Source organism: Salvelinus fontinalis, unplaced genomic scaffold (genome assembly GCF_029448725.1).
Source record: "Salvelinus fontinalis isolate EN_2023a unplaced genomic scaffold, ASM2944872v1 scaffold_1022, whole genome shotgun sequence".
NCBI lineage: Eukaryota > Metazoa > Chordata > Actinopteri > Salmoniformes > Salmonidae > Salvelinus > Salvelinus fontinalis.
In genome coordinates, this window is record NW_026601231.1 from 30,152 (window position 1) to 55,051 (window position 24,900).

The 24,900-nt window shown below is 47.8% G+C and overlaps 3 protein-coding genes across 3 annotated transcripts; all 3 read right to left on the bottom strand.

The window, feature by feature from the left end:
* Positions 1-238: 238 nt before the first annotated feature.
* LOC129848159 (polysialoglycoprotein-like) lies at positions 239-2,972 on the bottom strand. The gene is made up of 4 exons (XM_055915635.1): positions 2,310-2,972; positions 2,063-2,128; positions 1,816-1,899; positions 239-1,677 (listed from the first exon to the last, which is right to left on the bottom strand). Exons 1-4 carry the CDS (start codon positions 2,368-2,370, stop codon positions 347-349), a joined length of 1,542 nt encoding a protein of 513 aa, XP_055771610.1. The 5' UTR covers positions 2,371-2,972; the 3' UTR covers positions 239-346.
* A 4,430-nt stretch (positions 2,973-7,402) lies between these two features.
* Positions 7,403-11,340, bottom strand: LOC129848157 (uncharacterized protein K02A2.6-like). The gene has a single exon (XM_055915633.1). It carries the CDS (start codon positions 8,402-8,404, stop codon positions 7,595-7,597), a length of 810 nt encoding a protein of 269 aa, XP_055771608.1. The 5' UTR covers positions 8,405-11,340; the 3' UTR covers positions 7,403-7,594.
* A 962-nt stretch (positions 11,341-12,302) lies between these two features.
* On the bottom strand, positions 12,303-20,680 carry LOC129848156 (polysialoglycoprotein-like). Its single transcript, XM_055915632.1, has 6 exons — positions 19,343-20,680; positions 18,885-19,027; positions 14,365-16,464; positions 14,133-14,198; positions 13,886-13,969; positions 12,303-13,747 (listed from the first exon to the last, which is right to left on the bottom strand). The coding sequence occupies exons 3-6, from the start codon at positions 14,423-14,425 to the stop codon at positions 12,411-12,413; spliced, it is 1,548 nt and encodes a 515-aa protein (XP_055771607.1). The 5' UTR covers positions 14,426-16,464; positions 18,885-19,027; positions 19,343-20,680; the 3' UTR covers positions 12,303-12,410.
* Between the last annotated feature and the right edge of the window lie 4,220 nt (positions 20,681-24,900).

The following is a 24,900-nucleotide window of genomic DNA, read 5'->3' on the forward strand; positions in this document are numbered from 1 at the left end:
CACAACCATCAAGTTTAAATGAACTAGAACCCATTCCACATCATGTGATGCTACTAGCATAATTTGACCAAATGTAGCTTAAGGCAAATGGTGATTTAAGCACAGGGGTCAAAGTAAACATATTGCTGATGCCAAAGCATGGTTATAATGCAAAATAAATGTTGCCATCACCACAGTTACTCAAGTCATAGACCTCAACTGCAAGTAGGAACTGTCAAAACAATACTGAGGACACAAGTATTACAGATAACGTTTAATTGAGCCAAAACAAGAAAATGCAGTTACACACAACCTGGACTAGAATACCCATGAACTCTTGCATGGACACCGAGCACCATGTCCCACATCAGATATCCATGTTTGTGGTCAACGGGGGCTCAGATGCAGAAATTAACAGTTCCTCAATGGCATGGTCAGACTGGCCAGCGGCAGCTTCAGAGGTAGCGGAAGCGTCGTCAGACGGGCCAGCGGCAGCTTCAGCGGTAGCGTCGTCAGACGGGCCAGCGGCAGCTTCAGCGGTAGCGTCGTCAGACGGGCCAGCGGCAGCTTCAGCGGTAGCGTCGTCAGACGGGCCAGCGGCAGCTTCAGCGGTAGCGTCGTCAGACGGGCCAGCGGCAGCTTCAGCGGTAGCGTCGTCAGACGGGCCAGCGGCAGCTTCAGCGGTAGCGTCGTCAGACGGGCCAGTGGCAGCTTCAGCGGTAGCGTCGTCAGACGGGCCAGTGGCAGCTTCAGCGGTAGCGTCGTCAGACGGGCCAGTGGCAGCTTCAGCGGTAGCGTCGTCAGACGGGCCAGTGGCAGCTCTAGCGGTAGCGTCGTCAGACGGGCCAGTGGCAGCTCTAGCGGTAGCGTCGTCAGACGGGCCAGTGGCAGCTCTAGCGTCGTCAGACGAGCCAGTGGCAGCTTCAGAGGTAGCGGTAGCGTCGTCAGACGGACCAGTGGCAGCGCTAGCGTCGTCAGACGGGCCAGTGGCAGCTTCGGAGGTAGCGTCGTCAGACGGGCCAGTGGCAGCTTCGGAGGTAGCGTCGTCAGACGGGCCAGTGGCAGCTTCGGAGGTAGCGGTAGCGTCGTCAGACGCACCAGTGGCAGAGCTAGCGTCGTCAGACGGGCCAGTGGCAGCCTCGGAGGTAGCGTCGTCAGACAGGCCAGTGGCAGCCTCGGAGGTAGCGTCGTCAGACGGGCCAGTGGCAGCGCTAGCGTCGTCAGACGGGCCAGTGGCAGCTTCAGAGGTAGCGTCGTCAGAAGGGCCAGTGGCTGCTTCAGACGTAGCGTTGTCAGACGGGCCAGTGGCTGCTTCAGACGTAGCGTCGTCAGACGAGCCAGTGGCAGCTTCAGACGTAGCGTCGTCAGACGGGCCAGTGGCAGCTTCAGACGTAGCGTCGTCAGACGGGCCAGTGGCAGCTTCAGACGTAGCGTCGTCAGACGGGCCAGTGGCAGCTTCAGACGTAGCGTCGTCAGACGGGCCAGTGGCAGCTTCAGACGTAGCGTCGTCAGACGGGCCAGTGGCAGCTTCAGAGGTAGCGTCGTCAGACGGGCCAGGGGCAGCTTCAGAGGTAGCGTCGTCAGACGGGCCAGGGGCAGCTCCAGAGGTAGCGTCGTCAGAGGACAGGGCATCATTTGCCGTAGAGCTACCATGGTTTGGAGAAGCTTGGGATTCTACTTCATTAGTCTCTAAATTCTCTGGAGAGAAAACATAAAGGAACAGTTGGGTATTCTACAGCAACACAGCTGTTCTACACGGTCTAGACCAAATTGCCATTAGAATGTTGAGCAACATGAACCCAACACAGATTTAAAAGTATACGTTTCAGGCCGTACCTTCTCTGTCTTGTTTAGCGTCAGACCCTATGGATCGGAGCAAGGCCAGGGCATGCACAATGGAGACGTCATTTGATGACAGCTCTGAAAAACGTAGGTTAAGGTACACAAGCAAAATGACCAAATCAAAGAGTTTGACAACATTATTTAGACAACTGAGTTACTCTATGGTGTTGAATGAGTGTCAAACACAGCAGCACCATAGACACAGTACAAAGCTAGAAGGGTTGTGGAAAGAAACACTTACCTCCAAGTCTGCTCTGCAGAGAGACTTGCTCTTGCTTCTGGGACTTTCCAACAGGGTAACAAGAAACTGAGGAGAAAGTGTTAACAGAAGTGGAGTTGACACAAAATAACTACATATATTAATAGCAGTGAAGAATAAAAGTTGACCAACGCGGAAGAAACAGTCAAATTTTAATCTCACACTTGTAAAGTTCTGCATATTTCCCAAACAAATCCCTTCAATCCAAATAAAACTTTAGTGAACCAACCTTTGACAACCCCCACAGTCATCGCAAAGAGCAGTAATTCTCTCACACCTCCCATGATCATGAGAATAGTCTGTGTTATCAACAGGTAATGTCTTCCCGTGGCCTGTATGAGGCTTATATAGGCCACTAATGACCTTTTACCTGACAAACAGGACTTAACGATCAATTAACAAGCTTGATTGAGGTGTTACATTCAGATAGAAATAGACCATGTAGAACGTATGTTGATTCTTTGGTGGGCAGGCAATCTTTTCTACTCCATATATTGCATTTATATCTGTAGTGTTTAACCCTAATGGTCTCAGATCAGCAGTAGAAAGAAGTAGGCCTAATTATTTTAGGTGTAATCTTCAAAGATATTAGGGGGAAATAAACACTGTACCCAAATCCACTTTTTACAATGCTCCTGGGAAATGGGTAGGCCTCCACCATATAGTCCTTCACAGTTTTACAGCTGTGTTATACTCCTTTATTTACATAGATCACATACATAAATATATATGTTAGCTGTAGGTAGCTTTGGGATAAAATTCCCATATTGTATTGTTACTAACATAAATCATAATATATCATATTTTCCTCATTTGCTCTGTTGGAGACTCGGCTGGTGGAGGTTCGTCATATGAAGAACATTCAAGTGGGTGTGACCCCTAAACTGTAGGAGGGGCTCAGTGGGGTGACAGACATCCTGTAAGGGATCTCCAGCTAGTGTCTGAGGACCTGTACGAGGCTGTGTTTACAGCTGTGGGGCAGGACAAGCATGGTAACCTTACCTCAATGTATGAAGGATTTTATTGTTAGGGATAGTAATCTCCAATCTTTTAAAATATGTCTCTGTGTCTCTCCACCAATCTCCCTTCTCTTCCCCATCCCCCAACCCACTTCAGTAGGTTCAGCCCAGGATAAGTGCACCATCCTGGCTGTGATCCCCAGTCCAGCTGCTCCATGTAACCTAGCTGGGAAGCAGAACCTCAGCGAATGTATGTGGTTGTTCCTTACTTTAACATAAAACTATCATAGATATTATGTACACCTAATTGTCTTCTCACATGTTCCCTTCGCCCTCCTCCTCAGACCGCTGCACCCTGACCTTTGACCCTTGCACGGCCAACGATCACCTGCTCCTCTCCCAGGAGAACGTACGAGGGCATCCCTAGGAAGGAAAAGGGGAAACGGTGTATGGTGGGAATGAACGATCTTCCCTAGAGCCTCCAGCTGGATGAGCGCCAGCTGAGCACCTGGCACAATGGGTGCCTGTGTAACCGATGTGAAATGGCTAGCTAGGTAGCGGTGGTGCGCGCTAGCAGCCTTTCAGTCGGTGACGTCACTTGCTCTGAAACGTTGAAGTAGTGGATCCCCTTGCTCTGCAAGGGCCGAGGCTTTTGTGGAGCGATGGGTAACGATGCTTCGTGGGTGACTGTTGTTGATGTGTGCAGAGGGTCCCTGGTTCGCGCAAGGGGACGGACTAAAGTTATACTGTTACACCTGGAAACGGTGGCTGGCCACTGTCACCACTCCCGCATCAGAATGCTGCTGGACTACGAGGCTGGAAAACTGACGAACTACGGAGACGGGCAGACACGGCTGCATGCCTCGCCTTCACTCAGGAGCTGTTCCCGACCTGTTGCCACGACGACAACACGAAAGGGGATGACGTGACCTAACAATCTCATATGGGACTATTCTCCGTAACCATATACTTAGATAGACATCGTATCATTGTATCTGTCCCATTATGGTGTCTGCAAGAGCACGGGCAGCGCCATTGAGGCCATCTCCATTTTTAAGTAGTCCATTTTCTTCTTCTACTACGTCTATGAGTTGGCAAACAAACTGAAAGAGTGCACACTGCCAACAAGAGTGTGTTTGAACAGGTATAAAGCCAAGGTTGGTGGTTTACTGCCAGCTGCAGATATGGAATGTTTTCTCATGAGCATAATTCATTGGCTGATCCCCCCTGGTGACCTGTATGGAATTCTGTGATCTTACCTTAACCTATAGGAAGTCCCACCCCATCCCCCCCTTTTGTCCTCAGAAAAGCCTAAATTCATCGGGGCATGGACTCTACAGGGATACTGGCCCATGTTGACTCCATGGCTTTCCACAGCTGTGTCAGGATGGCTGGATGTCCTTTGGGTGGTGGACATTCTTGATACACACGGGAAACCGCCACCTAATAACATACCCCGTTTTATAGGCACGTAAATGTTTTGTCTTGCCCATTCACTCTCTGAATGTAACACATACAAAATCCATGTCTCAATTGTCTCGAGGCTTAAAAATCCTTTAACCTGTCTCCTCCCCTAAATCTATACTGATGAAGTGGATTTAACAAGTGACATCAGTAAGTGATCATAGCTTTCATCTGGATTTACCTGGTCAGTCTAGGTCATGGAAAGAGCAGGTATTCTTAACTTTTTGTAAATTCAGTGTTTATAAAGATGATATCTCTATCATTCTCAATTGGCTAGATAGAGCTAGAACCATATTGTCTATATTGTGTCACTAACCTTGGTCTAGGTGAGTAAAACGTATATAGACGGAAACCAGCTAGCTTTTTAGATTGAATCCTAGCCTGTCCCAGTTAGATACAAGGACACTGATGCCTGAATGGGTGAATGCAATATGGCCTTCCATTATGCTCGGTGTAGTTACCTCCATATTCCCTTCAACTATCCAGACTTCTAATATCAGTTAGTTTGGGAAAGTACTAGGACTGAAATTTGCTCAGTGCCGAAAACAATTAGAGGGAATGCCATCATGGTTAGATTAAGACCCTGCGGAGCTGGTGTGAGATATGGGTCTGAAAACAAACCTCCATTTTGTCTAACTAGGCAAGTCAGTTAAGAACAAACTCTTATTTACAATGACAGACTAGGAATAGTGGGTTAACTGCCTTGACCAGGGGAGAAACAACAGATTTGTACCTTGTCAGCTCAGAGATTCGATCTAGCAACCTTTTGGTGGCAGGCCCAACAATCTAACCACTAGGCCACCTGCTGCCTCAGTGCAGTGATGGGATATAACACTGTTCTCCAAATGTTACTTTTATCCAAACTGATACATCGAAAAGATTGAAATACTGCTTGTTTTCCGGCAACATGGCCTTTCCGTCCTCATGCTAGCTAGCAGTAGACAAAGCAGCCATTATGGAATGGCATGTCCCCGTTTGAGCAACAACGGAGCTGATTGGCTGACACGGCCATTTCAAAATGGCTGTGGTGGCTACTGCTAGGTAGCATGCAGAGGAAAATGTTTAGGTTAACAATATTTCAATCTCCTCAATGTATCAGTTTGGATCAGTGATCTAGTCAGTTGGTTAATGTGAGTCCGGAACACTGCAGAGTGATGTGATGCAAGGATTCTTATTTTTATTCCTTGATGTGTGTAATATTTGTGTTGTGGAGAAATAACAAGGCAGGAGACGGGAGTACAGTCAGTTTTCGTTTAGTCAAAACCTCTCGTGCTCTACAGTTTTCCCGGGCACACTAGTGCGCATGTGCATTTCCTATTAGGTGTAGTAACGTACACTGTCGTAATACATCACTGCTTAGTAACAGCATAGTAACTAATATAAACAGATGTAGATCCTAGATACTACACTCCTCCCCCATAGTGTTTAACTCCCAGAGAACAAGGTAAATATGTTAGGGAACTACTAATGCAATATCTGAACAATGCATTCTTAACATTTTTACATTTACATTACATTTAAGTCATTTAGCAGACGCTCTTATCCAGAGCGACGTATAAATTGGTACATTCACCTTATGACATCCAGTGGAACAGCCACTTTACAATAGTGCATCTAAATCTTTTAAGGGGGGGGGGGGGGGCAGAAGGATTGCTTTATCCTAGGTATTCCTTGAAGAGGTGGGGTTTCAGGTGTCTCCGGAAGGTGGTGATTGACTCCGCTGTCCTGGCGTCGTGAGGGAGTTTGTTCCACCATTGGGGTGCCAGAGCAGCGAACAGTTTTGACTGGGCTGAGCGGGAACTGTGCTTCCTCAGTGGTAGGGAGGCGAGCAGGCCAGAGGTGGATGAACGCAGTGCCCTTGTTTGGGTGTAGGGCCTGATCAGAGCCTGAAGGTACTGAGGTGCCGTTCCCCTCACAGCTCCGTAGGCAAGCACCATGGTCTTGTAGCGGATGCGAGCTTCAACTGGAAGCCAGTGGAGAGAGCGGAGGAGCGGGGTGACGTGAGAGAACTTGGGAAGGTTGAACACCAGACGGGCTGCGGCGTTCTGGATGAGTTGTAGGGGTTTAATGGCACAGGCAGGGAGCCCAGCCAACAGCGAGTTGCAGTAATCCAGACGGGAGATGACAAGTGCCTGGATTAGGACCTGCGCCGCTTCCTGTGTGAGGCAGGGTCGTACTCTGCGGATGTTGTAGAGCATGAACCTACAGGAACGGGCCACCGCCTTGATGTTAGTTGAGAACGACAGGGTGTTGTCCAGGATCACGCCAAGGTTCTTAGCGCTCTGGGAGGAGGACACAATGGAGTTGTCAACCGTGATGGCGAGATCATGGAACGGGCAGTCCTTCCCCGGGAGGAAGAGCAGCTCCGTCTTGCCGAGGTTCAGCTTGAGGTGGTGATCCGTCATCCACACTGATATGTCTGCCAGACATGCAGAGATGCGATTCGCCACCTGGTCATCAGAAGGGGGAAAGGAGAAGATTAATTGTGTGTCGTCTGCATAGCAATGATAGGAGAGACCATGTGAGGTTATGACAGAGCCAAGTGACTTGGTGTATAGCGAGAATAGGAGAGGGCCTAGAACAGAGCCCTGGGGGACACCAGTGGTGAGAGCGCGTGGTGAGGAGACAGATTCTCGCCACGCCACCTGGTAGGAGCGACCTGTCAGGTAGGACGCAATCCAAGCGTGGGCCGCGCCGGAGATGCCCAACTCGGAGAGGGTGGAGAGGAGGATCTGATGGTTCACAGTATCGAAGGCAGCCGATAGGTCTAGAAGGATGAGAGCAGAGGAGAGAGAGTTAGCTTTAGCAGTGCGGAGCGCCTCCGTGATACAGAGAAGAGCAGTCTCAGTTGAGTGACTAGTCTTGAAACCTGACTGATTTGGATCAAGAAGGTCATTCTGAGAGAGATAGCAGGAGACCTGGTTGAAGCAGACTTTTCAGAGCCCAGCACAAATCCAGGGGATTATTCTGCCCCGAAGATGGAGTTTGTGTCCTAATAACTAACCCAGGTAATGTCCTTTTTCTTTCCTTTTATCTAGGACATATTAAAGTGTTTGTTTGTTTTACTGTCTGTTACCTTAAACAGCTCAACTCACAGGTCAAGCTTTTGAGGTGCCTTTCGCTGTCGAATAGGATATCTCCGCTCCTCCTGGGCTTCCGGTGATGGGCCAGGTTCGGGTGGAAGGTCAGGCTCTGTCTCTCCCGTACGTCCACAGTCAGGAGAATAGTCCTGGGAGTCATTATTGTTCTCTCGGCGTGTCTCTGCTGGGGCGTTGGACCGTAGCAGATGATCCACATGAACGTTGACCTGGCGATGACCAATTTGGACTTGGTAAGTCAAAGGTCCTTTGCGTTGCAAGATCACACCTGGGTTCCACAGGCTCTTGGGGTGTCTGAAATCACGTACCATCACCATCTCTCCCTCTTTGAATTCTCTGACAGTCTTTGAGTGTCTGTCATGAGCTTTCTTCTGCTGTAGCTGGTGCTTTGCCACAGTGCTTGACAAGTCTGGTTTCAACAATGTCAGGCGGGTACGTGGTTGGCGTCTCAGAAACAGTTCAGCTGGTGTACATTCCGTTACTGTGTGTGGTGTGTTACGGTAAGTAAACAGGAACCGGGGAAGCCTTTGGTGGGTGGGCACAGACTGGACCTCGAGTCTAGTCCAGGCCTTCTTAAAGGTTTGCACGGCTCTCTCCGCTGATCCGTTTGATGCCGGATGGTAAGGTGGTGACAGGATGTGCCTTACTCCATTGTTCTTGAGAAACATTTCAAAATCGTTTGACGTGAAAGGAGGGCCATTGTCCGATACGAGCTCCTTGACTAGTCCAAAGGATGCGAACAGGTGTCTGAGAAGATTGATGGTCTTCTCAGCTGTGGTCAGTTGAGTAGGGAACACTTCCATCCACTTGGAATGGACATCGACGACAACAAGGAAATGTTGCTTGTCAATCTCGGCGTAATCCACATGGATGCGTTCCCAAGGTGTCGCAGCCCAGGACCATGGATGAAGAGCTGCAGCAGCAGGCTTGTTGCGAACAGCTTCACAAGGTGAGCAGTGGCCTACATGCTGTTGAATGTCCTAAACCATTGTGTGTTGGAATATCGCTGGAGCTGTCGAGATTCCGTAGGCCAAGCGATTGAATCTGAATAGCCCCTTGTGTGTATTGATGGTCAGATACTGTTCTGACTCCGGATCCAGCTTCAGTTGCTGATAAGCAAATGCCAGGTCCAGCTTACTGAAAACCTTCCCACCAGCTAGAGTGGCAAACAGATCTTCAGCGTTTGGTAGTGGATATTCCTCTGGTAGTATGCAGCGATTTACTGTGACCTTGTAGTCACCGCACATTCTGACGGTCTTGTCTTTCTTTGGGACTACAACAATCGGAGCGGCCCAGTCGCTTCTCGCTACTTTCGTGATTATGTTATTCTTCTGTAGGCGGTCCAGTTCCTTCTCTACTGCTTCCTTAAGAGCATAGGGAACTGGACGTGGTTTGTGAAAGATAGGCTTGGTTCCTTCTTGCACTCTGACTTTTGCTGTGAAGTCTTGTATTTCGCCGTAGCCATCTTTGAAAACTTCTTTGTGCTTCTCCAGCATGTTAGTGAGTGTAGCCTGACTCACTGGTTTGTCCTTTCTCAGACTGAAGATTTCTCCCCAGTTCAACTTGATCTTTTGTAGCCAATTTCTGCCTAGCAAGGCTGATTTTTCTCCTTTAACAATGACAAGCGGTAGCGTCCACTCCTTCCCCTCATACCGGACTGGTACCTGGATCTGCCCTAACACAGGAATAGTGTCACCAGTGTATGAAGAAAGGCGGATGGACGCTGGCTGAAGAGGGCACTCTTTCAGTTTTTCTTTGTAGAGTCTCTCTGGAACCAGAGATACAGACGCTCGTGTCCAGCTGCTTTTTTACCGGTTTTCACGCTAACTCCATGTTGAGATAGATTCCATCTTTTTGTTGTTGAGCTGTGTACACTGTGGACAGTTCCAATACTGTTTCAGTAGTACCTTCCTCTTCTTGTGCTGCGTCTGACACTTAGTGCGCTCTCGCTGTGCGTTTTGAGGCTTTACACACTTTCTGTAAATGTCCAACCTTTCCACAATTGTGGAACTTTACGTTTTGGAATCGACATTCACTGTGCTGATGATTATCTCCCCCACATCTGTAGCAACTTGGCTTAGACCTTTGAGATGTGGGCTGCTTTGTTCTTGTGTAACCTTGAGGACGGGACTGAGAAAAGTGTGACTTTTGTGAGCCTTTTTCACCACGTGCATCACTGACCTTGTGAACACCTTTCTGACGTTCTGCATATCCCGATAGCTCAATAGTATCCCTGTGGGCAAGCTCGAGTCCAAGTGCGATATCACAGGCTTTCCGAAAGGTCAGGTCCTTCTCTGACAGAAGCCTTCTGTGATATGCTTCACCTGTGAGACCACATACAAACTTGTCTCGAAGAGCATCATCAAGAAATTCTGGCCAAGATAAGCAAAGCAGTGTGACACAGAGAACAACACAGAGTTACACATGGGATAAACAATAAACAAGCCAATGACACAGTAGAAAAAAGAAAGTCTATATACAGTGTGTGCAAAAGGCATGAGGAGGTAGGCAATAAATAGGTCATAGGAGCAAATAATTACAATTTAGCAGATTAACACTGGAGTGATAAATGAGCAGATAATGATGTGCAAGTATAGATACTGGTGTGCAAAAAAGCAGAAAAGTAAATGAAATAAAAACAGTATGGGGATGAGGTAGGTAGATTGGGTGGGCTACTTACAGATGGACTATGTACAGCTGCAGCGATCAGTTAGCTGCTCAGATAGTTGATGTTTAAAGTTGGTGAGGGAAATAAAAGTCTCCAACTTCAGCGATTTTTTTCAATTGGTTCCAGTCACTGGCAGCAGAGAACTGGAAGGAAAGGCGGCCAAAAGAGGTGTTGGATTTGGGGATGACCAGTGAGATATACATGCTGGAACACGTGCTACGGGTGGGTGTTGTTATCGTGACTAGTGAACTGAGATAAGGCGGAGCTTTACCTAGCATAGACTTATAGATGACCTGGAGCCTGCGGGTCTGGCGACGAATATGAAGCGAGGGCCAGCCGACTAGAGCATACAGGTCGCAGTGGTGGGTGGTATAAGGTGTTTTAGTAACAAAACGGATGGCACTATGATAAACTGCATCTAGTTTGCTGAGTAGAGTATTGGAAGCTATTTTGTAGATGACATCGCCGAAGTCGAGGATCGGTAAGATAGTCAGTTTTACTAGGGTAAGTTTGGCGGCGTGAGTGAAGGGGGCTTTGTTGCGAAATAGGAAGCCGATTCTTGATTTTATTTTGGATTGGAGATGTTTGATATGAGTCTGGAAGGAGAGTTTACAGTCTAGCCAGACACCTAGGTATTTATAGATGTCCACATATTCTAGGTCGGAACCGCCAGAGGACCAGACATGCACTCCGATTTGACACACTGAGCTATGTCTGCAAAGTAGTTGGTGAACCAGACATGGCAGTCATCAGAAAAACCGAGGCTACCGAGTCTGCCGTTAAGAATATGGTGATTGACAGAGTCGAAAGCCTTGGCCAGGTCGATGAAGACGGCTGCACAGTACTGTCTTTTATCGATGGCGGTTATATCGTTTAGTACCTTGAGCGTGGCTGAGGTGCATCCGTGACCGGCTCGGAAACCGGATTGCACAGTGGAGGAGGTCAATGGAATTCGAGATGGTCAGTGATCTGTTTATTAACTTGGCTTTCGAAGACCTTAGGCAGGATGGATATAGGTCTAACAGTTTAGGTCCAGGGTGTCTCCCCCTTTGAAGAAGGGGATGACCGCTTCAGCTTTCCAATCCTTGGGGATCTCAGACGATATGAAAGAGAGGTTGAACAGGCTGGTAATAGGGGTTGCGACAATGGCGGCGGATAGTTTCAGATTAGAGGGTCTAGATTGTCAAACCCAGCTGATTTGTATGGGTCCAGGTTTTGCAGCTCTTTCAGAACATTTGCTATCTGGATTTGGTTGGCATAATTGAGTAAAGCGGTGCCACAGAAATGTTTGAATTACAGCAGATACCTTCATCAGCAGATACCTTCATCATGCGGCTAGAGAAGGCCTGTATGAACAGACTTCCTCACGCTTCACATAGAAATTTACCGGTTTCTTCCAATGGTTTATCCCATGTAAATCGGAGTGGGTGGGAAATCCTGGTCAAACTGTTCCTGCCCTCAAACCCTAGGTTAGCGGCGCTACAAGCAACTCTGGGAGAGCCTGGACATGATAGCAGCCTGCCAGCTAAGACAGGTTAGCATTGACTTATTTAAACCTGAAAGTTTGGATTGGCACTGGGATATGAAGACAACCTGCCAAAAAGATGGGCTAATGATACGAGAGCTGGTTTTACATGTAAGCATTCACTAATTGGAAACCAAGTCAGTTACGAGAGAAGATACCCAAAAGAGTCATTTAAATGCAAGTTGACAACCGTGATATTAGTTAGCACTGACACCATTAACCCCGATTCTAGCAACAGCCTCATGTACAAACCCCAAACACTCAGTTCCACAACCATCAAGTTTAAATGAACTAGAACCCATTCCACATCATGTGATGCTACTAGCATAATTTGACCAAATGTAGCTTAAGGCAAATGGTGATTTAAGCACAGGGGTCAAAGTAAACATATTGCTGATGCCAAAGCATGGTTATAATGCAAAATAAATGTTGCCATCACCACAGTTACTCAAGTCATAGACCTCAACTGCAAGTAGGAACCGTCAAAACAATACTGAGGACACAAGTATTACAGTTAACGTTTAATTGAGCCAAAACAAGGAAATGCAGTTACACACACAACCTGGACTAGAATACCCATGAACTCTTGCATGGACACCGAGCACCATGTCCCACATCAGATATCCATGCTTGTGGTCAACGGGGGCTCAGATGCAGAAATTAACAGTTCCTCAATGGCATGGTCAGACTGGCCAGCGGCAGCTTCAGAGGTAGCGTCGTCAGACGGGCCAGTGGCAGCTTCAGAGGTAGCGTCGTCAGACGGGCCAGTGGCAGCTTCAGAGGTAGCGTCGTCAGACGGGCCAGTGGCAGCTTCAGAGGTAGCGTCGTCAGACGGGCCAGTGGCAGCTTCAGAGGTAGCGTCGTCAGACGGGCCAGTGGCAGCTTCAGCGGTAGCGTCGTCAGACGGGCCAGTGGCAGCTTCAGAGGTAGCGTCGTCAGACGGGCCAGTGGCAGCTTCAGAGGTAGCGTCGTCAGACGGGCCAGTGGCAGCTTCAGAGGTAGCGTCGTCAGACGGGCCAGTGGCAGCTTCAGAGGTAGCGTCGTCAGACGGGCCAGTGGCAGCTTCAGAGGTGGCGTCGTCAGACGGGCCAGTGGCAGCTTCAGAGGTGGCGTCGTCAGACGGGCCAGTGGCAGCTTCAGAGGTGGCGTCGTCAGACGGGCCAGTGGCAGCTTCAGAGGTGGCGTCGTCAGACGGGCCAGTGGCAGCTTCAGAGGTAGCGTCGTCAGACGGGCCAGTGGCAGCTTCAGAGGTAGCGTCGTCAGACGGGCCAGTGGCAGCTTCAGAGGTAGCGTCGTCAGACGGGCCAGTGGCAGCTTCAGAGGTAGCGTCGTCAGACGGGCCAGTGGCAGCTTCAGAGGTAGCGTCGTCAGACGGGCCAGTGGCAGCTTCAGAGGTGGCGTCGTCAGACGGGCCAGTGGCAGCTTCAGAGGTGGCGTCGTCAGACGGGCCAGTGGCAGCTTCAGAGGTAGCGTCGTCAGACGGGCCAGTGGCAGCTTCAGAGGTAGCGTCGTCAGACGGGCCAGTGGCAGCTTCAGAGGTAGCGTCGTCAGACGGGCCAGTGGCAGCTTCAGAGGTGGCGTCGTCAGACGGGCCAGTGGCAGCTTCAGAGGTAGCGTCGTCAGACGGGCCAGTGGCAGCTTCAGAGGTAGCGTCGTCAGACGGGCCAGTGGCAGCTTCAGAGGTAGCGTCGTCAGACGGGCCAGTGGCAGCTTCAGAGGTAGCGTCGTCAGACGGGCCAGTGGCAGCTTCAGAGGTAGCGTCGTCAGACGGGCCAGTGGCAGCTTCAGAGGTAGCGTCGTCAGACGGGCCAGGGGCAGCTTCAGAGGTAGCGTCGTCAGACGGGCCAGGGGCAGCTTCAGAGGTAGCGTCGTCAGAGGACAGGGCATCATTTGCCGTAGAGCTACCATGGTTTGGAGAAGCTTGGGATTCTACTTCATTAGTCTCTAAATTCTCTGGAGAGAAAACATAAAGGAACAGTTGGGTATTCTACAGCAACACAGCTGTTCTACACGGTCTAGGCCAAATTGCCATTCGAATGTTGAGCAACATGAACCCAACACAGATTTTAAAGTATATGTTTCAGGCCGTACCTTCTCTGTCTTGTTTAGCGTCAGACCCTATGGATCGGAGCAAGGCCAGGGCATGCACAATGGAGACGTCATTTGATGACAGCTCTGAAAAACGTAGGTTAAGGTACACAAGCAAAATGACCAAATCAAAGAGTTTGACAACATTATTTAGACAACTGAGTTACTCTATGGTGTTGAATGAGTGTCAAACACAGCAGCACCATAGACACAGTACAAAGCTAGAAGGGTTGTGGAAAGAAACACTTACCTCCAAGTCTGCTCTGCAGAGAGACTTGCTCTTGCTTCTGGGACTTTCCAACAGGGTAACAAGAAACTGAGGAGAAAGTGTTAACAGAAGTGGAGTTGACACAAAATAACTACATATATTAATAGCAGTGAAGAATAAAAGTTGACCAACAAATTTTAATCTCACACTTGTAAAGTTCCGCATATTTCCCAAACAAATCCCTTCAATCCAAATAAAACATTAGTGAACCAACCTTTGACAACCCCCACAGTCATCACAAAGAGCAGTAATTCTCTCACACCTCCCATGATCATGAGAATAGTCTGTGTTATCAACAGGTAATGTCTTCCCGTGGCCTGTATGAGGCTTATATAGGCCACTAATGACCTTTTACCTGACAAACAGGACTTAACGATCAATTAACAAGCTTGATTGAGGTGTTACATTCAGATAGAAATAGACCATGTAGAACGTATGTTGATTCTTTGGTGGGCAGGCAATCTTTTCTACTCCATATATTGCATTTATATCTGTAATGTTTAACCCTAATGGTCTCAGATCAGCAGTAGAAAGAAGTAGGCCTAATTATTTTAGGTGTAATCTTCAAAGATATTAGGGGGAAATAAACACTGTACCCAAATCCACTTTTTACAATGCTCCTGGGAAATGGGTAGGCCTCCACCATATAGTCCTTCACAGTTTTACAGCTGTGTTATACTCCTTTATTTACATAGATCACATACATAAATATATATGTTAGCTGTAGGTAGCTTTGGGATAAAATTCCCATATTGTATTGTTACTAACATAAATCATAATATATCATATTTTCCTCATTTGCTCTGTAGGAGGTTCGTCATATGAAGGACATTCAAGTGGATGTGACCCCTAACCTGCAATAGGGGCTCAGTGGGGTGACAGACATCCTGTAACGGATCTCCAAGCTAGTGTTGAGATGTGTCTGTTACATGAACTTTACAGCAGAGGTAACTCTGGGTCTAGCGCTTGATGGATTTTGTGACTGCACTTGAAGAAACGTTCAAAGTTTTTGAAATTTTCCGGATTGACTGAACTTCATGTCTTAAAATAATATTAGACTTTTGTTTCTCTTTGCTTATTTGAGCTGTTCTTGCCATACTATGGACTTGGTATTTTACCAAATAGGGCTATCTTCTGTATACCACCCCTACCTTGTCACAAAACAAGTGATTGGCTCAAAAGCACTAAGGAAATAAATTCCACAAATTAACTTTGAACAAGGCACACCTGTTAATTGAAATGCATTCCAGGTGAGTCCCTCATGAAGCTGATTGAGAGAATGCCAAGAGTGTGCAAAGCTGTCATCAAGGAAAAGGGTGGCTACTTTGAAGAATCTCAAATATAAAATATATTTCGATTTTTTTGGTTACTACAGGATTCCTTATGTGGTATTTCATACTTTTGATGTTCTACAATGTAGAAAATTGTAAAAAATAAAGAAACCCTGGAATGAATAGGTGTGTCCAAACTTTTGACTGGTACTGTATATATTGTAACGGTGTAATAAAATACCCAAGAATAAAGCTATATACAAGGAGTACCAGTTCCAAATCAGTGTGCAGGGGTACGAGGTATTTGAGGTAGATATGTACAAGGCAGGGTAAAGTGACTAGGCATCAGGATAGATAATAATAATAAGAGCAAAATAAAGAACAGAGCAGCAGCAGCAAATGAGTGTAAAGGTGTGTGTTTGTTTGTGAGAGTGTGTAATGTGTACGCATGTGTGTTTGGGTTGTGTCGGTTTGTGTGTGTGTGGATTTTGTGTGGGAGTGTGAATGTAGTGTGTGTGTGTGTGCATATGGTTTGTATACAGTCTAGGGATTGTGGGTAGGGTCAGAGCAAGACCCTTTAACAGCCCTGTTGATGTGGATGGGGACGTGCTCTCCCCTCTTGCTCCTATAGTCCACGATCAGCTCCTTGGTCTTACTGACATTGAGGAAGAGGTTGTCCTGGCACCACAATGCCAAGTCTCTGACCTCTCATCGCCTTCGTGTCGTCAGCAAACTTGATGATGGTGTTGGAGTCGTGTGTGGCCACACAGTCATGGGTGAACAGGGAGTACAAGAGGGGACTAAGCACGCATCCCTGAGGGCCTCCCGTGTTGAAGGTCAGTGTGGCAGAGGTGTTCTTGCCTATCCTCACCACCTGGGGCCGGCCCGTCAGAAAGTCCAGCATCCAGTTGCAGAAGGAGGTCTTCAGTCCCAAGGTCCCTAGCTTGGAGGGGACTATGGTGTTGAATGCTGGGCTGTAGTCTATGAACAGTATTCTCACATAGGTATTTCCCCTCTCAATTGAGATTGCTTCATCTGTGGATCTGTTGGGGCGGTATGCAAATTGGAGTAGGTTTAGGGTTTCTAGGAGAATGGTGTTGATGTGAGCCATGACCAGCCTTTCAAAAACACAGACGTGAGTGCTACGTGTCGGTAGCTATTTAGGCAGGTTACCTTAGTCTTCTTGGGCACAGGGACTATGGTGCAATGCTTGAAACATGTTGGTATTACAGACTCAGACAGGGAGAGGTTGAAAATGTCAGTGAAGACGCTTGCCAGTTAGTGAGCGCATGCTCGGGTACACATCCTGGTAATCCGTTTGGCCCTGTGGCCTTGTGAATGCTGACCTGTTCAAAGGTCTTACTCACATCAGCTGCGGAGAATGTGATCACACAGTAGTCCGGAAAAGCTGGTGCTCTCATGCATGTTACAGTGTTACTTGCTTCGAAGCGAGCATATAAATAATTTAGCTCGTCTGGTAGGCTCGTGTCACTGGGCTGCTCTCGGCTGTGCTTCCCTTTGTAGTCTGTAATAGTTTGCAAGCCCTGCCACATCCGACCAACATCGGAGGCGGTGTAGTATGATGTGATCTTTGTCCTGTATTGATGCTTTGCCTGGTTGATGGTTCGTCGGAGGGCATATCGGGATTTCTTATAAGCTTCCAGGTTAGAGTCCCGCTCCTTGAAAGCGGCAGCTCTACCCTTTTAGCTAAGGTTGGATTTTGCCTGTAATCCATGACTTCTGGTTGGGTTATGTACGTATAGTCACTGTGGGGACGACGTCATCGATGCACTTATTGATGAAGCCAGTGACTGATGTGGTGTAATCCTCAATGCCATCGGAAGAATACCAGAAAATATTCCAGTCTGTGCTAGAAAAACAGTCCTGTAGTTTAGCATCTGCCTCATCTGACCACTTTTTTATTGATCTAGTCACTGGTGCTTCCTGCTTTAATTGTTGCTTGTAAGCAGGAATCCGGAGGATAGAAATATGGTCAGATTAGCCAAATGGAGGGCGAGGGAGAGCTTTGTATGCATCTTTGAATATGGAGTAAAGGTGGTCCAGAGTTTCTTTTCCTCTGGTTGCACATTTATCATGTTGATAGAGAGAGAGACAATACATTCCTGATCAGGTCACTTGGTTAGGAAAACCCCCTGACCCAACACACTGTGTCCCGACACACTGGGTCCCAACCCACTGGCTCCAACCTCCTGGATCCAACCTCCTGGATCCAATCTCCATCTCTTCATTACTTGGTTATGAAAACCCCCTGGTCCCAACACACTGGTCCCAACCCCCTGGTCCCAACCCCCTGGTCCCAACACACTGGTCCCAACACACTGGTCCCAACCCACTGGTCCCAACCCACTGGTCCCAACCCCCTGGCCAAACCTCCATCTCATCATTACTTGGTTATGAAAACCCTCTGGTCCCAACACACTGGTCCCAACCCACTGGTCCCAACCCCCTGGTCACAACACACTGGTCCCAACCCACTGGTCCCAACCCCTGGTCCCAACCCACTGGTCCCAACACACTGGTCCCAACCCCCTGGTCCCAACACACTGGTCCCAACCCACTGGTCCCAACCCACTGGTCCCAACCCCCTGGCCAAACCTCCATCTCATCATTACTTGGTTATGAAAACCCTCTGGTCCCAACACACTGGTCCCAACCCACTGGTCCCAACCCCCTGGTCCCAACCCCCTGGTCCCAACACACTGGTCCCAACCCACTGGTCCCAACCCCCTGGTCCCAACCCACTGGTCCCAACACACTGGTCCCAACCCACTGGTCCCAACCCCCTGGTCCCAACCCCCTGGTCCCAACCCACTGGTCCCAACCCACTGGTCCCAACCCACTGGTCCCAACACAGTTGTCCCAACCCACTGGTCCCAACCCACTGGTCCCAACCCCCTGGTCCCAACCCACTGGTCCCAACACAGTTGTCCCAACCCACTGGTCCCAACCCACTGGTCCCAACACACTGGTCCCAACACAGTTGTCCCAACACACTGGTCCCAACCCACTGGTCCCAACCCCCTGGCCAAACCTCCATCTCTTCATTACTTGGTTATGAAAAATCCCTGGTCCCAACCCACTGGTTCCAACCCACTGGTCCCAACACAGTTGTCCCAACCCACTGGTCCCAACCCCCTGGCCAAACCTCCATCTCTTCATTACTTGGTTATGAAAACCCCCTGGTCCCAACACACTGGTCCCAACCCCCTGGTCCCAACCCCCTGGCCCCAATCCCCTGGTCCCAACCCACTGGTCCCAACCCACTGGTCCCAACACACTTGTCCCAACCCACTAATCCCAACCCCCTGGCCCAACCTCCATCTCTTCATTACTTGAAGGAAATCATTCTCCAACACACTAGAGCTCTGTCTTTTCGTGGAGTTGTAATTGAACAGTGACTACACAGTTGAATGTGGGGAGGTGTATGTATGCATTGACTCACATCCACCCCAAGGTCCAGGAGGTACTTGACTATGCTGATCATGCCGCTGGAGGCTGCAGAGTGGAGAGGGGTGTAGGCCTTCTTGTCTTTACAGGACACCTCTGATCCATGAGAGGCCAGCAGTTTCACCACCTCAATGTGCCCTATGGGGGGGAAAAGAGAGACAAACAGAGATGGAGAGAGAGACAGACAGATGGAGAGAGACAGAGAGATAGGCAGAGATATAGAGGGAGAGAGAGGTTAGTTTACAGTGGTACACAGCACCATAAACAATACCTACATCGTGTTAGTACAATTGAAAACCTACATCTTATCAACATACTTAGTCCATCATTCTGACATAATAACACACTAGAGGTGGACCATACAGCTGAGCTGTGAGGCTAACACACAGCCAATTCATTCACTCACTGGGATAAGGACATTAGTCAGATGTAAATGTGTGGTCAACTCATTACCCATGTAAGCAGCCCAGTGGATTGCTCGGCGGTCCTTCTTGTCAAAAGCATTAATGTTGGCTCCTCTGGAGAGAAGCAGCATCACCATCTAACAGGAAAAGGAGAGAGAAACAAAACACAGGCTGAGGAAAACTAAAGCAAGATCTGCTCAAATCTGGCGTCAAAGCCTCTCTTGAACAAACTCAAGCATACAATTAGGGCTGTGACGGTCATGGGACTTCCGGTGTCGGTGATTGACGTGCGGTATGTACACAGTCATCGACATAACTGACAGCCGACGGACGGACGGGGGAAACATTAGCAAAGGAAAACGGAGTGTTTAGGCCTAACTGTCTTGCTCATAGGCGCGCGAGTCTCAAGTTAAGGGGAAGCTCATTTTCACCATAAAAAAATAAATAAAGCATTCTATGCATCATCACATTTACAGACTTTTGTAAGATAGCTGACTATTGCTAATGTGATTAGTAAATTGGATAGTCATCATTTAGGTTAATAATATAACTCAATCACTGTTCACAAAAAAACGGCTGTTCAATGCAGCGCGTGGTGGAGTAAGGCTAGGCTAGGCTATGTCAGATATGTTTCTCTTTACAGGATTTTTTCCCCCCCTTGTTAAAATATTTTTTATCATGCAATTCTACTACACTTTATATGACTATAGAGATTAGCAGAATCTTTTTCAATATGACTTTCAAGTGGCACTGACCCAGGGATAAAGAAAGTGAATATGCACACTCACCGGGGATATAGCCAATGGCAAAAATACTGTTCGCTCAATTAAGTTGAGAATTTTGATAACTAAAAGACAGATAAGTCTTTTCATTGTCTTCTCTTTGAAGCAATAGCCAATTGCTTTCCAAACTATGTTAGCCTGAGATAGTGTTCAGTCTTTCGTGACATGCACTGTCAGGCTCATGTAAGAAGTCATATTTACACTTGACCACGTCTGTGATCAGTGCAAAAAAAATGGACGTCCTTTAGCTCTGTCCGAACCTCCCCCTTCACCTTGAAAAAGAAAGGTTTGGGAAACCCTGCTTTAACAGGCTAAAACTATTTTAAACCGGTCTTATTTTGAGACTAAGTCTGCTCCAGCCTATAAGAACGAGGAGGAATGTCATAAAGTAAGTAAAACCAGATCATGAACTACAGTACTGTAAAGTGACAGATACTGAACAAGGTGCATACGGCTGATGGAAGGAGGCATCTGTTCGTAAATTGCTGGAGCACAGAAAGGATATGTCCAAAACACATCCTACCTTTCCCAATGATGAGTAAAGGCCTTTTGGCCTACCTTTCCCAATGATAAGTAAAGGCCGCTTGGCCTACCTTTCCCAATGATAAGTAAAGGCCTTTTGGCCTACCTTTCCCAATGATAAGTAAAGGCCGCTTGGCCTACCTTTCCCAATGATAAGTAAAGGCCGTTTGGCCTACCTTTCCCAATGATAAGTAAAGGCCGCTTGGCCTACCTTTCCCAATGATGAGTAAAGGCCTTTTGGCCTACCTTTCCCAATGATAAGTAAAGGCCGCTTGGCCTACCTTTCCCAATGATAAGTAAAGGCCTTTTGGCCTACCTTTCCCAATGATAAGTAAAGGCCGTTTGGCCTACCTTTCCCAATGATGAGTAAAGGCCGTTTGGCCTACCTTTCCCAATGATGAGTAAAGGCCGCTTGGCCTACCTTTCCCAATGATAAGTAAAGGCCGCTTGGCCTACCTTTCCCAATGATGAGTAAAGACCGTTTGGCCTACCTTTCCCAATGATGAGTAAAGGCCGTTTGGCCTACCTTTCCCAATGATAAGTAAAGGCCGCTTGGCCTACCTTTCCCAATGATGAGTAAAGGCCTTTTGGCCTACCTTTCCCAATGATAAGTAAAGGCCGCTTGGCCTACCTTTCCCAATGATGAGTAAAGACCGTTTGGCCTACCTTTCCCAATGATGAGTAAAGACCGTTTGGCCTACCTTTCCCAATGATAAGTAAAGGCCGTTTGGCCTACCTTTCCCAATGATGAGTAAAGGCCGTTTGTTCTACCTTTCCCAATGATGAGTAAAGACCGTTTGGCGTACCTTTCCCAATGATAAGTAAAGGCCGTTTGGCCTACCTTTCCCAATGATGAGTAAAGGCCGTTTGGCCTACCTTTCCCAATGATGAGTAAAGGCCGTTTGGCCTACCTTTCCCAATGATAAGTAAAGGCCGCTTGGCCTACCTTTCCCAATGATGAGTAAAGGCCGTTTGGCCTACCTTTCCCAATGATAAGTAAAGGCCGCTTGGCCTACCTTTCCCAATGATAAGTAAAGGCCTTTTGGCCTACCTTTCCCAATGATAAGTAAAGGCCGCTTGGCCTACCTTTCCAAATGATAAGTAAAGGCCGTTTGGCCTACCTTTCCCAATGATAAGTAAAGGCCGCTTGGCCTACCTTTCCCAATGATAAGTAAAGGCCTTTTGGCCTACCTTTCCCAATGATAAGTAAAGGCCGCTTGGCCTACCTTTCCCAATGATAAGTAAAGGCCTTTTGGCCTACCTTTCCCAATGATGAGTAAAGGCCTTTTGGCCTACCTTTCCCAATGATAAGTAAAGGCCTTTTGGCCTACCTTTCCCAATGATAAGTAAAGGCCTTTTGGCCTACCTTTCCCAATGATAAGTAAAGGCCGTTTGGCCTACCTTTCCCAATGATGAGTAAAGGCCGCTTGGCCTACCTTTCCCAATGATGAGTAAAGGCCGCTTGGCCTACCTTTCCCAATGATAAGTAAAGGCCACTTGGCCTACCTTTCCCAATGATGAGTAAAGACCGTTTGGCCTACCTTTCCCAATGATGAGTAAAGGCCGCTTGGCCTACCTTTCCCGATGATAAGTAAAGGCCGCTTGGCCTACCTTTCCCAATGATGAGTAAAGGCCTTTTGGCCTACCTTTCCCAATGATAAGTAAAGGCCGCTTGGCCTACCTTTCCCAATGATGAGTAAAGACCGTTTGGCCTACCTTTCCCAATGATGAGTAAAGACCGTTTGGCCTACCTTTCCCAATGATAAGTAAAGGCCGTTTGGCCTACCTTTCCCAATGATAAATAAAGGCCGTTTGTTCTACCTTTCCCAATGATGAGTAAAGACCGTTTGGCGTACCTTTCCCAATGATAAGTAAAGGCCGTTTGGCCTACCTTTCCCAATGATGTGTAAAGGCCGTTTGGCCTACCTTTCCCAATGATGAGTAAAGGCCTTTTGGCCTACCTTTCCCAATGATAAGTAAAGGCCGCTTGGCCTACCTTTCCCAATGATGAGTAAAGGCCTTTTGGCCTACCTTTCCCAATGATAAGTAAAGGCCGCTTGGCCTACCTTTCCCAATGATGAGTAAAGACCGTTTGGCCTACCTTTCCCAATGATGAGTAAAGACCGTTTGGCCTACCTTTCCCAATGATAAGTAAAGGCCGTTTGGCCTACCTTTCCCAATGATAAATAAAGGCCGTTTGTTCTACCTTTCCCAATGATGAGTAAAGACCGTTTGGCGTACCTTTCCCAATGATAAGTAAAGGCCGTTTGGCCTACCTTTCCCAATGATGTGTAAAGGCCGTTTGGCCTACCTTTCCCAATGATGAGTAAAGGCCGTTTGGCGTACCTTTCCCAATGATGAGTAAAGGCCGTTTGGCCTACCTTTCCCAATGATAAGTAAAGGCCGTTTGGCCTACCTTTCCCAATGATAAGTAAAGGCCGTTTGGCCTACCTTTCCCAATGATGTGTAAAGGCCGTTTGGCGTACCTTTCCCAATGATGAGTAAAGGCCGTTTGGCCTACCTTTCCCAATGATAAGTAAAGGCCGTTTTGCATACCTTTCCCAATGATAAGTAAAGGCCGTTTGGCCTACCTTTCCCAATGATGTGTAAAGGCCGTTTGGCCTACCTTTCCCAATGATGAGTAAAGGCCTTTTGGCCTACCTTTCCCAATGATAAGTAAAGGCCGCTTGGCCTACCTTTCCCAATGATGAGTAAAGACCGTTTGGCCTACCTTTCCCAATGATGAGTAAAGACTGTTTGGCCTACCTTTCCCAATGATAAGTAAAGGCCGTTTGGCCTACCTTTCCCAATGATAAATAAAGGCCGTTTGTTCTACCTTTCCCAATGATGAGTAAAGACCGTTTGGCGTACCTTTCCCAATGATAAGTAAAGGCCGTTTGGCCTACCTTTCCCAATGATGTGTAAAGACCGTTTGGCCTACCTTTCCCAATGATGAGTAAAGACCGTTTGGCCTACCTTTCCCAATGATAAGTAAAGGCCGTTTGGCCTACCTTTCCCAATGATAAATAAAGGCCGTTTGTTCTACCTTTCCCAATGATGAGTAAAGACCGTTTGGCGTACCTTTCCCAATGATAAGTAAAGGCCGTTTGGCCTACCTTTCCCAATGATGTGTAAAGGCCGTTTGGCCTACCTTTCCCAATGATGAGTAAAGGCCTTTTGGCCTACCTTTCCCAATGATAAGTAAAGGCCGCTTGGCCTACCTTTCCCAATGATGAGTAAAGGCCTTTTGGCCTACCTTTCCCAATGATAAGTAAAGGCCGCTTGGCCTACCTTTCCCAATGATGAGTAAAGACCGTTTGGCCTACCTTTCCCAATGATGAGTAAAGACCGTTTGGCCTACCTTTCCCAATGATAAGTAAAGGCCGTTTGGCCTACCTTTCCCAATGATAAATAAAGGCCGTTTGTTCTACCTTTCCCAATGATGAGTAAAGACCGTTTGGCGTACCTTTCCCAATGATAAGTAAAGGCCGTTTGGCCTACCTTTCCCAATGATGTGTAAAGGCCGTTTGGCCTACCTTTCCCAATGATGAGTAAAGGCCGTTTGGCGTACCTTTCCCAATGATGAGTAAAGGCCGTTTGGCCTACCTTTCCCAATGATAAGTAAAGGCCGTTTGGCCTACCTTTCCCAATGATGAGTAAAGGCCGTTTGGCCTACCTTTCCCAATGATAAGTAAAGGCCGTTTGGTCTACCTTTCCCAATGATGAGTAAAGGCCGTTTGGCCTACCTTTCCCAATGATAAGTAAAGGCCGTTTGGCCTACCTTTCCCAATGATGAGTCAAGCGCGTTTGGCCTACCTTTCCCAATGATAAGTAAAGGCCGTTTGGTCTACCTTTCCCAATGATGAGTAAAGGCCGTTTGGCCTACCTTTCCATATGATCAGTAAAGGCCGTTTGGCCTAACTTTCCCAATGATGAGTCAAGCCCGTTTGGCCTACCTTTCCCAATGACAAGTAAAGGCCGTTTGGCCTACCTTTCCCAATGATGTGTAAAGGCCGTTTGGCCTACCTTTCCCATTGATGAGTAAAGGCCTTTTGGCCTACCTTTCCCAATGATAAGTAAAGGCCGCTTGGCCTACCTTTCCCAATGATGAGTAAAGACCGTTTGGCCTACCTTTCCCAATGATGAGTAAAGACCGTTTGGCCTACCTTTCCCAATGATAAGTAAAGGCCGTTTGGCCTACCTTTCCCAATGATAAATAAAGGCCGTTTGTTCTACCTTTCCCAATGATGAGTAAAGACCGTTTGGCGTACCTTTCCCAATGATAAGTAAAGGCCGTTTGGCC